Below are 14,513 nucleotides of genomic sequence, written 5' to 3'. Positions count from 1 at the left end.
CCCTGTTCCTCGCGTCTAGCCGATAGGATCGCGATTAACGTCGAAGAATCGTAGCAAATCGCGCTGATAATTCATGAACAAGATTCTGTAAAATCATCTTGACGATCCTCCGTTACTGCGACTAATTAATTTCACTAATTCCAATGTTTGATCACGTTCTTTACGCAATACTCTGGCCTTGCTTATTGACTTCTTCTCGGTTTGGTCTCAGATTTTCTGATCTCGTCGCCAGAATATGCAACTGTGCAAAATAATATCTGCGAACGAGACGATCTCTCCTCCGGGTCTCGCCATAAGCCAAGGCGATCGACGTCGCAATTCTTTGTTTCTTAACGTGTCGTTATAATACAACTTTCTTTATCCTTTTCTTTTTCCCTTTTGCTGTTCCTTACACGAAGTGTCCGCGAAATCATTGTACAAGCGATCGGGTGGTGATTCCACGTGAAAGAATAAGTCGATAAAAAAGAGTAACGTTTCTTCGTTTGAGGCTTCGTTTTCGAGAAAAATGTGTTTGAAGATCCGCCAGGTACACGCGTACTAATCGTAAGTCTCGAGATATCCGACTTCTCTTTCTGTACACGTTGATAATAATCTGATTAGACGAGCAGAGCGAAGAACGTAGGCAACATTTTGAACACTCGTTACGTTAACGAAATGAATTCCTAAATAGTAATATTCTCATTTTTAAATAGCAAACTTGTTATCCTTATTTATGAAACCATTCCAAATATGGACACTGTGGACATAAGATAACGGCAATGATAGGAAGCCAATGCTGACATTGTCCATGTTTATAAATATCAACACGAGCAAAAAGAGAAGTCGGATAGCTCGAAACTTACAATCAGTACACGTGCACCTGACGGATCTTTAGGCTCTTTTTCCCCGAAAAAGAAACCTCGAGCGAAAAAATGTTATTCTTTTTTTTTCGACTCATCTTTCCACGCGACAACGTGTGCCACGCTTTTTGGAGACACCCTGTATACCTACGTGTTTTTTTTTTATCTTTGTTATATATTTATATTCCTTTTTTTTATTTTTCGTCTTTTTTGTTTCACATTTATTATTTTCACTGCGGTAACAACTTTTCTTCCTCGTGCCGTTAGGCTCGTGTTCGTGATTTGCTAAATAAATAGATAAATAAATCAGGTCTCTGCGTGAAATTAAGCGATTACTTAAGAAACATTATACCGAGTGAGAGTTTGTACAAAGTATAAATAAGGAAAATATTGTAACTGTATAGATTCTTAGAGGTCGAGGAACTTCTTTCGTAAAATTAAACTTTAAATTACACAGCCGATGATTGATCAATAATAACTTCTATTTAGGATTTACTCTACTCCATTTAGGAAGTTTTCTATCGAGGATTGGCTAATTTTTCTAAAGTCTGTAATACATAGATCGAAAAGAGGATAAGAGTGTTAAAGGGTAAATTTTGCATAATTTTTTAATGAACAATCTTGTGATAAATTTCTGGTGTCTTCTATTGAATGTTTGCTAATTTTGATATGGAAACGGTAACATGGATGGAGAAAAGGATAGGATTGTAAAAGAGGGAATTTTGAAATTATTTATGGTGTCTTCAAGTAACTTCAAAGTAACTGTGCCTGGAATGTTTTATCTTAATTTCCAAAGCCTATTAACCATCGATTATATCAGCTACGATATACTTGTATTTTTTGGAAGATGAAGGAATTTGTAATTATTGCACAATTGGAAGAACACAAAGGGCCGGTGTAAAAATGAGACGTTTCGTGCTAAGTAAATGGAGACAAACAATTATTTGTATGGCTGGAAACAAAGACGGGCAATACTGGCGAAAACAAGTCACGATAAGCCGAGAACGGATCACAATAAATTAAAAGGCAGCCTTGATAGAACATAAAACTGGCTATAGCTGGAAGAGATACAGATTGAAACAATTTAACTCGTGAGCCTTCAAAAACCAATTAAAATTACAAACTATATAGATTACATTAATCAACCATTAACCAAACTATAAAAAGAAGGAAAAACAAACAGTAATTATTTTTACCTCTTAAGATATCCTCAGATTCTTCGTTCGCAAGTAACGAAATGAAAAATTTCAAAGCAGACTAAACCAAAACAGAGAAAAGGTAAAAAATTTGTCTTTATCAAATTCGTCTCCTATTTCTCGATTGTGAAGAAAAAAAAAACAAAAGAAAGACCCAGAAAGGAAAACAAGAGAGAAAGTAAAATTTCCAAGAATCAGAAGTATCTTTCCATTCGTCTTCCAGGAATTTCCATCAAATTAAAAGGAATCGATCTATCAAACTGTTTAGTCAATACTCACTTGACCAATCGTCGAACGATACGAGGGAGTCATCGATAGGTTAGTCATCGATAATCTCAATTTCTAATCGTTTATCAAACGCTGCAAACTCTCATTCTCTCTCTCTCTCTCTCTCTCTCTCTCTATCTATCTATCTATCTTTTCAAGACTTTTCAATTCATCCTGTCACGTCCCACGGTATTCGAATACGGCGACAATCTACCGACCGATTAGATAAAACAAAGCCACCTCGGGAATTATCGAGACGAAACATCGTCACGATATAAAACTTTCTCGGCCAGATATTAAGCCTGTGGCTACCGGTGAAAGTTCGATCGATCGTCGAGTTCAGTTTTCTTCATCTGGAAACCATAGAAATCCGCAATGTGTTCGTACGAAGGTGTGAACAATTCAAGCGGTGTTTCTACGAGACGAGATCGAAGGAAAATGACGAAACTAATTACACTTGAGGCTCCTTGCACGTTAAATATTGACATCTGAAGATCAAGTAAAATGTCGTGACTCAGAATGAGGGAGAATGGCGCTTAAAAATAATTCGGGAAACTAACATTAAAAATAAATAAATGCATTGTCTGTCTTTGAACTTCGACTATATTGTCAGACGCTCAGAAGCAGCAATAGAGTACACAAAACGTCCTGCACGCCACAGCCATCGAAATAATAACCAAATAGTAACAGAATAGCCGCGTTAGATATACAGCGGACGATAACCCCTCCAGAGGGACCAAGCCTTAGTATAAGAACCCTCGCAAACCAGCACTCAACACATTTTTTGTTATAACACTCTGAACCGTCACTCTGTTGGATTCAATAAACTTTTACTGTCATATCTAAAGTTCAATTTTTTAGCTAATTTGTGAAACGTTCGAACTACGACACGACGAGATCACCGGTAGTCTGTCAATTTTCTGATTTCTTGTGTTACCTGAATTCGAGTAACTCGAACTCAAATTCGCGTTCGTACAAGTCGAGTTATTTCTAAGTTCAAGTTCAAGTTACTTTCCTTGTCGCGAGACCAGCCTTTAAGTTCAGGTAATCTGACTTCGACTGAGTATTTCATTTAAGATACATATCTAAGAGTGCCATGGGTCGATCAATAATCGTCATCGATATTTCAAGATTCCCAATATCATCGTATAATATCGACAATATCGTATCGACAATACATATTCATCATTTTAGGTGAAAACCTTGAAATATCATATATTACATATATATGGATATAATGTTCAAATAATTAAAATGTAAAAATACCATGCAACAGTTGCCACTCTTTCACAAAGATTTCCAAACTTCTTTTGAAACTAAGATCTTTGGGAAAAGGGATCCCCGTGCAACATACGTGAGACACGTACAAATATATTTGACAAAAGTCCAGCAATTATTTTTAACAGAAAATAACAAGTTTTTCATTTTCAGCTAACTTAGAATTGGACACGCTAAACTGACACGCTCTCTTCTCCTAACTAGATATAAGCCAAATAAGCGCAATAACTGTAACAGTATCCTAGTCTATATACTTCATGTTAATTATAGTAACGTCTCGCGATAGAAAATTAAATTCCGTCTTTCAAATAAGATTCAGACGTGTTTAAATTGTGAAAAACATGGCGAAAATCTTCTCTAGAAATCTTTCTGAAAGATATTAATTTGTATCACCAAATTATGACATTTTAAACTATCGACTGAGTTTCAACATACACAGTATCGTACTAATTTTGAATTTAAGTTAATCGTACTGTATTGCACGGTAATTGCACTATATATGATATATGTTCAAGATATATAGATACTGTTATCTAAGCTTGTAATTTACCTTAATGTACTTTGCACTTTGTATTTTACATATTCTATTTTTGTATTATGTTAATCGCGGCAGCTAATGACCATGGGAAATAATTGACACAACTTTAACTGAAATCAAGAATAATAATAATAATAATAATAATAATATATGCGTGTGACACGTGTTAATCCTGAACAATATAATTGTATCATTAATTAAACTCAGGTACATGTATAATCCGAAATGTAATTAAAAGGTAAGGTAGGGCAGATTTATAACAGCGACGGTGTTTGTTTCAGCAGATTAGGTTTCGTTTTCCATTAGATAGTTACACGATGATTGATTTTTAGGGGTGGTTTTATTGGTTCTACAATGTAGCGATAATGGAACGAAAATTAACAGTAGATTGGATTCCTTGCTATACTATACTGATTAATACGAATCTCTCTCATACAGTTACTTTAATTAATTAACATATATATATATATATCAATAAATCTTTTAATTTTGCGTCACGTAAATCATTTTCATCAATTATTAGTTAGTGATAGGACGAACCTTTTCATAATAATACGCATATACATAAATCAATAATAAAAAAATAAGGAATTCCAAATATAAAAATTGGAATAATTAACACGGACAACTGCTTGCTCCCAGGACTCTTCAATATCGTTCAATCTCCCATCTAACATCATATCTTCGAGCTAACATCTTATCTGCCATGTAAGATACCGCCACAATTAATTAAACCTAACTTAATAATAACTCAGGAAAGGAAGATAACAGATCCATAATAAATAACAGAAATGTCCACGTGCGACCACGACAGAAGTAAAACAAACTTTTAGGTAAATTTACAGGACAAATTTGTTAATAATGATACGTATATGGACAAACTGTGAGGTAATAAAATTAGCTGTTGACCCGGTGATTTTCTTCAGCGATAAGCAAATAAGCTACAATCTGAACTGCGATCAATGAGAATGGCTCCATCTAATAGAAATCCTCTGTAACCGATCATTTTCTGTAATGATACGCCATGGAAATCGTCGTTCCATGGGGAAACTAAATTACACCTGTTCGTACTTTAAAATGGTAACATTATAGGAAACGTCCCATCGTGCGGATTTTTATGCTCGATAATGCGCAAGTAAATACACTATCATTGAAAAGTATCTGAACACTTACTTATCTTCGGCAGGATGTAATTTAATTACGAAATTATACATTCGATATTTTATTCTTTATTCCCGCGATGGCTATATTTCGTGGGATATTACGATGGAGTCAAATTAAACTTGGAAATTTTAAATTCACGTCAGATATTACGTATTATAGTTTCGGCTACAGATACGGACAATAGTAGATATAATTGTTATTGCAGTTCGTTCCAAGTTCGATATTTTATTATCTTTATTTTTGTGGTGGCCACGTTTAATGAAATATCACGAAGGGGTGAAAAGGTAGGTCTGGTTTTGTTGAAGATTTAAAATTAACACCAGATTTTACGTATTATAGTTAGACGTGGCTCGTAATATAGTTGTTTTTGAGATTCTTCCTAAGCTTGTTATTTCATTCTTTATTTTTACGATGGCTATATTTATTGGAATATTCCGACAGCGTCGAGTATTGTTTACTTTTGTCGGAAATGTAAAATTGACGTCAGATTTTCTGTAGATATTATAATTTTGTCAGATACCAGATACAGTCTAGTTATTAGCGGAGTTCTTTCTAAGCTCTGTGATCTAGATATAAGGATTTTTCTAATCCCAGCGATCAGTTGAAAGAGGGACGTCGAATTGTGTATTTACTTTTGATAAGAATCGAGAAAGATTTTGGATAACTGATTTACTAATATTTAAAAACTCTCGATGAATAATTCGTAAATTAATATCGCTTTTAGTTAACTTATTAATTTATACGTTCTACCAATTTCAAATCGACGACGATATTATGATTCTTATAGACAGAGATGTGGAAGAAAGTGGTCAATAAATTTAAAAATGTATTCCCTAGAAATTATCACAATTTTCTATCGACGCGTCATTTGATTGAAAAATTATAGTGGAAGATTATCTGAAAAGGTAGGATAAATAAGATCACTTTTTAAGAGATTACTCGATTCAGCATAAGTGTTTGAACGTAATTGCAAACGCAACAGAAATTTCAAAATTGATATCTCGTCGAGTCAGCTCTCGTTTCCGTAAATCAACACTAAAAACTCGACGATGCAACAGGTGATTTCGATAAAACGATTTTTTCCTGACTACGGAATGATATTTCAAACAATCGGGCGAAGAGAAAATTTAGTAAAACCAAAAGTAGTGTTTTCAATCATCAGATTTAAGTACCAAAAGAAACAAAAAGAAAATTGTGTTATTCTTAATAAACGACTAATGAAAATAATTTTACAATTTGTACGTTGTTAACTAAATTCCCTCAATCAATTTCTTACAACAATCTCTGTCAGATTGTCTTTTTTCTCAACCATCCTGTGCAACGCAACTGAAGGAAAAGAAGATTAATGTGCTACTTGTTTGTGGTAAACGTTGCCAAGTGGAAAGAAAAATACTCTGCAGTTGGTCTTCGCAGTCTATTTTTCTAGAAGCGATTAAACAAGTTGAAGAACCGGAGCTGGTCAATTTACAATGGAGATAAAAAAAAGAAACGATTATGATAACGATTTGCAAATGAAAATCCTATACATACGTATACATATACGTACAAATGTATCTATCTCTTTATAAATTTGAGCTCACCACTGATATATATATGTATGTACTTTATTGGGGCGTAAAAAGTGGGATTATAAGATTCTTTAACGAAACCTCGTGTTATTTAATTTTTAGAAGACTTATAATGAAATATTTGTAGAACTATTTCAGTAGATTATTGTAATAATGTGAAAGATATGTTATATCTACTTTGTTTTACAGTGAGAAATAAAACGTACTGTAAATGAGAAAAGTATATCCAGAAATATTTATTTGCATTACACAAATATATCAGAAAAATATCTTTTTTCGTAATATTTATGTCTAATAAAATCGTATTTCTTTATACCACGATGTAGAAATTTTTCAGATAATTAGCCAACAAAGAAATTACGTTTCACAAAAGATAATATTAAAACAACCTTCTTATATGCATACGTATAAATGCATAGCAGCGTAAGCAGAAAAACAGAATAATAAAAAGACAGATGGAGATCTGCTATTAAAATCTACCACGCGATTCAATGGACGTACTTCCTTTTTCTCAGACGGCAAAGGTGAAATGTAACGTTTCACCGGGGAAACGACCGCGCGCTGCCGCATCGCGACTGTTTCCGCTCAATATCACAAGTGCAAAGAGTTTTTTGTTCTCGCGATGCAGCCTACCGTGGAGTTGGCCTTTGTCCAATCTGTCGCCATTTGTTTTGATGGCGATTTTTGCCATCCCGTGTTAAGAAAAATCGTCAGCCGGCCTAAACGTTTCTTATCGGTCAGGTTTTTTAACCCCACACATCATAAATCAGCACAAAAGCTTCCAGATTAATTACAATTTATCATACGACACCCAATTTTTTCTTGATGAAGAGCTATTAAAAGAAGCAAACAATACATTTTATTCTACGACTATAACAAGAAGGACTTTACTCGTTTGTGTTAAGAGAAATAAAAAAAAAAAAAAACAGTCTCTTAAGAATGCACTCCAAGGAATTTCAAATATTTACAATTTATTACAAAATAAATTTTGATCACGCAACAAGAACCACGCGCGAAGTTAATCCGGAAACTCTGTTCAAACGGTTCCTACTTTAAGTTTGGAACGATATTAATGCATACGTATCAATCCCCTGCACGCGTACCACATTCCACAGATGGTACATCATCATTTACATAAATCATAATCCGGCGAAAAATTCTTGGTGGACTCGTGGCCGATGTGAAAATAAATCTACGAGAAAGCTGCATTACAGTTCGGCACAAATTAACCAAGAGAGTAAACGATAAAACACGTTGATCAAAACATTACGACTTTAACTTATCGCCGCCTCAAAACATTTAAACAACCTTAATCTTAAGCACGCTACTCTACGAGATTAACAATTTCTCATTTCTTATAAATGATCTCCGGCCATCGTACTTTATCCTTTTTATATATTAATTTATACATTAACTGATTTAACTGATTTTATATTTAACTAATTAGTATTTTATTTATTTATATTTTAAATATATCTATATATGTAGGGAATAATTTTAAGTTTTCAGAGAAGAGCACTGGAGGGTTTTCAAGGCGGTTCAGCGATTCAAAGTCGATAATTATTTCATGGTGATTTTGAACTTCAACGTGTAATTTCATATGGTGGAACCACCATATAGCAGACGACCCTCGGAACACAGCGAATTCCCGGGTAGTCTGCTAGAGTTTGAAAAACAGCGCGCGAAACGTCGCACGCATCAAGCCGCGTGTATTTCCAGCGAGCGGCAAACAGGAATTAAAAAGTATTTTTACTTACCATTTGACGTATATAAGGGTTTTGCTTGTCCCAGCGGTATTCCTGAAGTTGAACGGCTTCGTATCGTTGTTTTTTCTTCAACTGCGAACGAGAACGTCTCACGACCGATATCACCACAGCTGGGCCCATCCAGCCATCTTGCCGTATACCAAAACGTGTACTACACTGCGCTGGCGTATTTTGCTACTCGTCTTTCCCTCTCGCCCCCTCGTTCAGGGTAATTGCGTAACTGCCGCGAGTGCCCGCGACACTGTCAGTCACGGTCGTATACACAGATCTGGTAACTGCCGTGGTAGGGGTAAGACTCTTAATGTCATAAGGTGTGCTTTACAAATTGGCCGCCAGCTATAAAGCGCTGCGATCTCTGGAGCATGAGAACAATAAATAGTTATGTACCACAGTCGTATTCCACATGTACATATGTATACGACTATATAACTTGCACATGCAACTTATATCCAGTGATTGAAGCGCTTTACTACTCAGTGGACAAATTGAGAAACTTTTGCCGTTCGCTAGGATCTTTACCCCACCACGAGAGTTGTTAGACCTGTGTATACGAGCGTACCTCCAATCGTGCTGTTTATCTTCTTCCAATTACTGTAACGCCCTCTCTTCTCTGTCTTTATCACTGTTGTCAGCGGCGCCAGCGACGCTACGGAAATTTGAAACGACGCGTTGCGCTGGACGATTAAAATGGTACTGAGCTCACGTGTCGCGCGGAGCATAATCACCTGCTCCAGTTCATGTTCGATCGGGAAATTTTAACTGCTTCGTTCGTTTTTCTTATTCAAGAAGTTGAACAACTTTTATTTGTCTCTATCGTATAGGCTGTTATATCTGAAATTACTTCGGCATATGTGAGGTACGATAAAGTCGTGTTTGTTGATGTTTATTGGGTATGAACTGATATTTCTTGTACGTTACGTACAGGATATTGAATAGTTGGATAGTTGTTTGTGGTTTTATGATGTTTTTGTTGGGTGAAAGTTGGACAATCTCGGGTATCGGTCGGTGACATTTAAATGTTAGTACGAGGGCGCGACGCCTGTGGTGCTAGTGTACAGTATTAGTGTATCTGAACAAACGTTTTCAAATCAGTTAGGCGAAGTTTTATAAAATTTCAGTAGGTGAGTAAGACTTGCTCTTACATTACGAATATTTATGCATTTAAAATAGATTTAAAGGTACAATTGTATACAAGCTATATATAGTATTCGTTACAACATCTGATGAGTGAAACATTCTATTTCTTTGGGCATATTAATAAAGATATAAAGTAGCATAAACATTCGTAGTTTATTTATTATTTAATACCTTATTACTGTTTACAAGATCTGAATATATAATAAATAGTCGTACGATTAAAATTACCTAAGAAACCGTAATAAGAATTTAAAGATTGTATAAAATATTTTATTCAATACTGACAACACTGTCAAAAAGGCAATTTAATATTATAGTATTTACATGAATATACTTAGCGCGTATATACATATACAGAAAAATATTTACAATTTTTATATCGAATTAAATAAATAAATTAACTACTACCAAACCAATCCGAGCCCATCGCTCCGAAAAATGCCGCCGCACCAGATTTGATCGTAGCCCCAGCTGAATCGCTTTTCGTATTTTCTTTGCTAGTGGTCTTTTTACGCTATATCAACATATATGAAAAATTGAATTAAATCTTGATACTATTTATGTCGAAAACTAAAAAATTAAATACATTATTATATCAACCAATATATATTAACTTCAACTAATATATATTATATTCTACAACATTATATTATTTGCTATAACAAAAGCTACATTTCATATAATTAACACATCACAAGCATGTGCTTGGTTAATCTGTTAATTAAAAGTCTATATAAGCGGAAAACGTAACATCGTTTCCTTACCGGAATCAAATGCACGAACTACCTTATCTGAATACCCTGGCAATCTAAGGCTACATACGCATTTAAATGAAACAAATATTCATAAATAGGCGATAGGAACAATTTTATAAACTAATATTTAAATGGAATTTAAAGAGATATATTTAGAAAGTTTTTAAATTTAAAGGTAAGATCCCCCCTACCTGTGTCTTTTCTGGCATGGGTACGGTAACAAGCGGCAAATTTCTTGCTGGAGCTGTTACTGTTAAAGGCGGGAACCATGGCGCTCCCGTACATAAAGCCAGGACTGAAGGCAAATCTGATTTCACGCCTTCAGCATTATTGTATTCGCTTCGTGCTCCTAAAATTGTGTGTAACTGTTCCAAATGAGGTACTAGATTTCCTAGTATGAGCTAATATCAAGAAATAAAATGATTATAATGTGTTTATATACATATATTGATTAGTAAAATATTTTCAAATTAGACAAATATTCACCAGTGATCTTTGAACACTTTTCTTTACGTTATTATGAATGAAAGGATTGAAAACATCGTAATCGAATGGATCGATTTTTGATAACACACTGTCACAAGCTTTGGTTGATAAATCTGACAGAATTTTATTTTCACGGGGTATCATAAGCAGACTAGAATATTTTATATCAAATAATACTTGAAGGGCTTGCTTTTGTGAAAGTCTAGCATTGCCAGGTGCAGTTAGATAATAATTTAATAACTCCGTCACAACGTCCTCTATAATCTCATACAGCACTTTCCTATGACAAAAAATTAAAATTTTAGAAATGTATAGAATTCAATTTATATAAATTTCAATAACACAGGACTTACTTTGGAACAGTATGCGGTATTACTTTATTTAAATCTTTATTAATAGCAGTTAAAAACTTCTGCAGTTGTATAGATGGTTGATATGGTACTAAAATTTCTGACTTTATTCTTCTCCCCTCTCCAGAGTCCTCTTCGATGATCACTTTCTCCCATTCTGATATAACTAAATGTATTGGATAACCATCTAGAGATTCATTAGATATAAACCTTTCCCTATGCTCACTTATCTTAATTTTATACGTTTTGGCCCAAATTGACCAAACAAAAGTGCTTTCTTCTTTCAATTTATCACAAACCGACTGCCATTTGGTATTTGTAATAGTCAATCCCGACACTTTTGAGAGTGTGAAACATTTATTTAAATTTGAACTTAACGTCGTCAATGCTAAAAGAAACCTTGCTGTTATAACAGCATTTATGTCACGTTGACCGTATTCAGGGTTATTATTTATACACGACTTTGCAAAATTGATAAAATCTTCGATCATACTGATACTGACAGTTTGCAAATGTTCTTGAATCTCTGCGCGATCAGAGAATGAATCCGAAATTAAATATATATTTGTAGATAATAAATTGTCCTTGATAGACATTGCGCGTTCTGTTTCATACAAGTATTGTTCAAGATCTTCGAGCAAAGCGTGTAAACTTGAGTCAAAATTTTCGCACAATTTGAGAATATTCGGCGAATATCCTTTGATTTTCATTAATAGGGATCTTTTATTATCTAGGCCACCATTTTTAGTGAGCTTCTGAGGAATATCACTTGGGGAATCTTTCCAGACAAACCATCGCAAATCGTGTTCTGGATACTCAAATTTATCATGAATCACTTTGCCCAACAGTTCGATTATGTCAGATTTTAACGCAATAGTAGTTTCCATCCATTTGTCGTCTATGATACCTAATAAAATATTAACAGTGTTACTACTTTCAATTTAGTAACAATAAATATATCTTATATTGTTTGTTTGCGTTACATACGTTTTACTCTGTGAGATATTAAAGGTTGAAAAAATTCCACCCAGAAGGTTATTCTTGGAAGAGAAAGCTCCTCCCATATCGAATTCCAATTCTCAGGCAGATTAATGCTAACAGCTTCTTCACGAACGTAATACAAGCCTTTTATGGATATTATTAAATCGAGAAGTTTCGTAATCTCGCAATTGCAAAACTCAGCTACCCATTCGAGCCAAGATTTGATACTTTTTTGAAGATCTGGTATACAAAAGTTTTCGAAACTGTTTGCGGCAAATGGTTTGTGCTGTTTAGTCACAAGAGGAAGAAATTCCTTTAATAATTCTTGATTAAAGTCCAACTGGGAGAGCAAAGAGTATGCTTCTTGATCTTGAATTTTTGTTAAATATTGTGAAACAAGACCACCTGATTTTCCATCTGAATCTGTAATTAATTAATGCTTAATACTGTATCATAGCACAATATGTTCTATATTTATAAAATATATATCATTACATACTTATGAAGCAAGAATAAACTAAACTAATTGTTTGAATCAATATTTCAATACATGATTTTATTTTCTTTTTAACACTGTTGTCATTTTCGTCTGTAACAACAGATTTAACTGCACGGTTACGCAATGATATTAATTTATCCAACAAATCTGAGAATGAAGATCCATTTAACAATACAAGTGCTGCCAGACAATTTGCTATGCTCTAAAATGAAATTTAATATCTTATTAGAAGTATAAATTTTATAATGGAACAAAATTTTATAATAGGTATACTAACCCCTGATTCTACACTTAATGATTGTAACACATTATTACATTCAGTAAATATGATATTCTTGAACTGACTAATAACATCCCATTGCTTAGACACAATTGGGTACTTAAGTGCTAAATCTGTATTTCCCACTTCAAATAACAGGCTATAATTTATATGTTGAGCTACCAAATACAATTGTGTAGCAAATAATAAATCCTTGTTTTCAATATTCGACCAGATATATTGGGGTATGTCCATCAAGATTTTTATTTGAATGATGACAGAATTCTGTCTTGTTTCAATATTTCTATAAAAGAATATAAATATTGTAAACAAGAAAATTATGTACTTTATTTTTAAAAAGTTACTATAGAAAAATACCTATCATCTTCATTCTGAACTGAATCTAGTTTAAATCCAATAAGATACTTTTTCTGTAATTCCCTAAATTTGTCCTCAATGTTAGTTATCCTTGAAATAACTCTCTCAGAAGTTATCTTCATTTTCCCAATTGTGTCTGCAGCCAATATAAGATCACGGTACCTTTCCCTAAAAGTATTTAATCGCCTCATAAGTACAGTAGTAGATCAGATTAATAACCTTTTAGCAGCAATAGATATACATATAAAAGTCTTTTGTTTAACAACTATTTAACAACTAAGCAGATACATGAATATCAATTTATATAGAAAATAAAGGACAGTAACAAGCAATTACTTTAAGTCATTAAAACAGAACTTTACCCAACTAAAGTTCTAAGTTCGATTTTTTTCCTGTCACTCTCATGTTGAATCTTCTTCTGGATCCCCTCGATCTCCTTTATCGTGTACTCCTCGAACAATTTGTTAATGTCCAAATCCAAGTAATTCGTTGTCATTTTCTTGACAATTCTCCTCCACGTATCTTGATGGTCCCACGTAGCAAGCAATCGGCTCGTATTTACATCGCATTCTTATCTGCAGTGTTCTACAAAACATTGTCAATTATTAATCGAATACCAGATGGCGTCAAATACATTTTCCTCCTTGTCTCAAGCGATAATGTAATGCACGTACCTTGTCCCCTCTTTTTTCAATTCTGTAGTATAAATTCAAAGAAATTACTGAGATAACTCCCATTTATTTTATTCTATTATGCAAACAACTATACATTTCAAGCTATTAACGAGAATCATTCGTAGAGAAATATATTAATAAATATATTAACATTATCGAAAACAAATATTCGACTGCACCTAATTTGCTTTCATACTTAAATTCCTTACGATGTACCTGAATGTCTAGTTTTTTTCATTTGAACGAAATGCTCGTTCTTAGCGAAGGTTTTAAGAAAAGATCTAGTCGATCGAGAACGTGTTATGGCGAAAACGTTCGCGCGCAATCGCCGAAGCACGTCACCTTACGACGAGACGTTTAACTATGGGACGAGCACGC

The 14,513-nt window shown here is 33.9% G+C and overlaps 2 protein-coding genes across 4 annotated transcripts in view; both read right to left on the bottom strand.

The window, feature by feature from the left end:
- The window catches only part of LOC126923800 (ras-related protein Rab-32), a 57,820-nt gene extending 48,881 nt beyond the window's left edge, over positions 1–8,939 (bottom strand). The window contains exon 1 of the mRNA XM_050737642.1: positions 8,608–8,939. Within this exon, the coding sequence (XP_050593599.1) occupies positions 8,608–8,736 (129 nt within the window). The 5' untranslated portion in view covers positions 8,737–8,939. The remainder of the gene's footprint in view (positions 1–8,607) is intronic.
- Positions 8,940–10,001: 1,062 nt separating this feature from the next.
- Positions 10,002–14,497, bottom strand: LOC126923796 (conserved oligomeric Golgi complex subunit 1). 3 transcript variants are annotated; one of them, XM_050737621.1, is made up of 10 exons: positions 14,136–14,497; positions 13,824–14,046; positions 13,462–13,629; positions 13,102–13,387; positions 12,825–13,026; positions 12,332–12,748; positions 11,348–12,251; positions 10,995–11,274; positions 10,700–10,909; positions 10,002–10,267 (listed from the first exon to the last, which is right to left on the bottom strand). In XM_050737621.1, the coding sequence occupies exons 2-10, from the start codon at positions 13,955–13,957 to the stop codon at positions 10,151–10,153; spliced, it is 2,718 nt and encodes a 905-aa protein (XP_050593578.1). In that variant the 5' UTR covers positions 13,958–14,046; positions 14,136–14,497; the 3' UTR covers positions 10,002–10,150. The 3 variants fall into 3 exon arrangements, with proteins under 3 accessions (XP_050593578.1, XP_050593580.1, XP_050593579.1); XM_050737622.1 differs by lacking the exon at positions 14,136–14,497 and adding an exon at positions 10,518–10,567 and having other exon boundaries at positions 10,134–10,267; XM_050737623.1 differs by lacking the exon at positions 14,136–14,497 and having other exon boundaries at positions 13,798–13,943.
- Positions 14,498–14,513: the final 16 nt, after the last annotated feature.

Source organism: Bombus affinis, chromosome 14 (genome assembly GCF_024516045.1).
Source record: "Bombus affinis isolate iyBomAffi1 chromosome 14, iyBomAffi1.2, whole genome shotgun sequence".
NCBI lineage: Eukaryota > Metazoa > Arthropoda > Insecta > Hymenoptera > Apidae > Bombus > Bombus affinis.
This window is presented reverse-complemented; position numbering and strand designations above follow the sequence as displayed.